Raw genomic sequence first — 1308 nt, forward strand, 5'->3', positions numbered from 1 at the left:
CCATCATTAACATCATCACCACCATCATTAACATCACCATCACCATCACCACCATCATCACCACCATCATTAACATCACCATCACCATCATTAACAACACCACCATCACCACCATCATTAACATCACCATCACCACCACCACCACCACCATCATCATCATCACCACCACCATCACCACCATCATTAACATCATCATCACCACCATCATTAACATCACCACCATCACCATCATCATTAACATCACCACCACCATCATTAACATCCCCACCACCATCATTAACATCACCATCACCATCATCATTAACATCATCACCACCATCATTAACATCACCATCACCATCATTAACATCACCATCACCACCATCATTAACAACACCATCATTACCACCATCATTAACATCAAAATCACCACCACCACCATCATTAACATCATCACCACCATCATTAACAACACCATCACCATCATCATTAACATCATCACCACCATCATTCACATCATCATCACCATCATCATCATTAACATCATCACCACCATCATTAACATCCCCATCACCACCACCACCACCACCATCACCATCACCACCACCACCACCATCACCATCACCACCACCATCATCATCACCACCATCACCACCACCACCATCACCACCACCACCATCACCATCACCACCACCACCATCATCACCACCACCGCCCTCAGCACCACCACCACCACCGCCCTCAGCACCACCACCACCACCGCCCTCAGCACCACCCTGGGTTCCAGACGCCGCCGTACAGGTCGGGGTTGGAGTCGGGGTCGTTGGGGGGGAAGATGGGGGGAACGTACTGCTGCAGGTAGGTCTCCATCCGCTCCTCCATCCTCTTCACCACTTCCGGTAGCTTGGACGCCAGGTTCACGTGCTCTGTGGGGTCATCTGGGGGGGCGGGGGGGGGGGGGGTCGGGGCGGGAGGGTGAGGGTCAAGGACGAGGGGGGGGGGGTGGGGGTCAAGGATGTTGTTTTAGTAGTGTAGTGTATTGTGCTGTGCTGTATTGTACTGTATTTTTCTTCTTCTTTTTTTTTTTTGTTTTTTTTTGTTTTGTGTTTTTTTTGTCGCAATGGATTTCTGTGTTGAATTCTCCCCAGGAAGAGCGCGTCGCTACACTGAGAGCACCACCCCCCCCCCCCCCCACCCCCCCCCAACTCCCCCCCCCCCCCCCCCGTCCTCCCGCCCCCCTTGTTCCCCCCCCCCCCCACACACACACACCCTCTGTGCAGTTTAATTTGTTTTTCCTATCGAAGTGGATTTTTCTACAGAATTTTGCCA

At 51.5% G+C, this 1308-nt stretch overlaps 1 protein-coding gene across 1 annotated transcript in view; it reads right to left on the bottom strand.

Moving 5' to 3' along the window:
* Positions 1 to 702: 702 nt before the first annotated feature.
* The window catches only part of LOC143301848 (arylsulfatase J-like), a 32437-nt gene continuing 31831 nt past the window's right edge, over positions 703 to 1308 (bottom strand). The window contains exon 14 of the mRNA XM_076616262.1: positions 703 to 917. Coding sequence (XP_076472377.1) covers positions 745 to 917 — 173 coding nt within the window. The 3' untranslated portion in view covers positions 703 to 744. The remainder of the gene's footprint in view (positions 918 to 1308) is intronic.

Source organism: Babylonia areolata, chromosome 28, assembly GCF_041734735.1.
Source record: "Babylonia areolata isolate BAREFJ2019XMU chromosome 28, ASM4173473v1, whole genome shotgun sequence".
NCBI classification, from domain to species: Eukaryota; Metazoa; Mollusca; class Gastropoda; order Neogastropoda; family Buccinidae; genus Babylonia; species Babylonia areolata.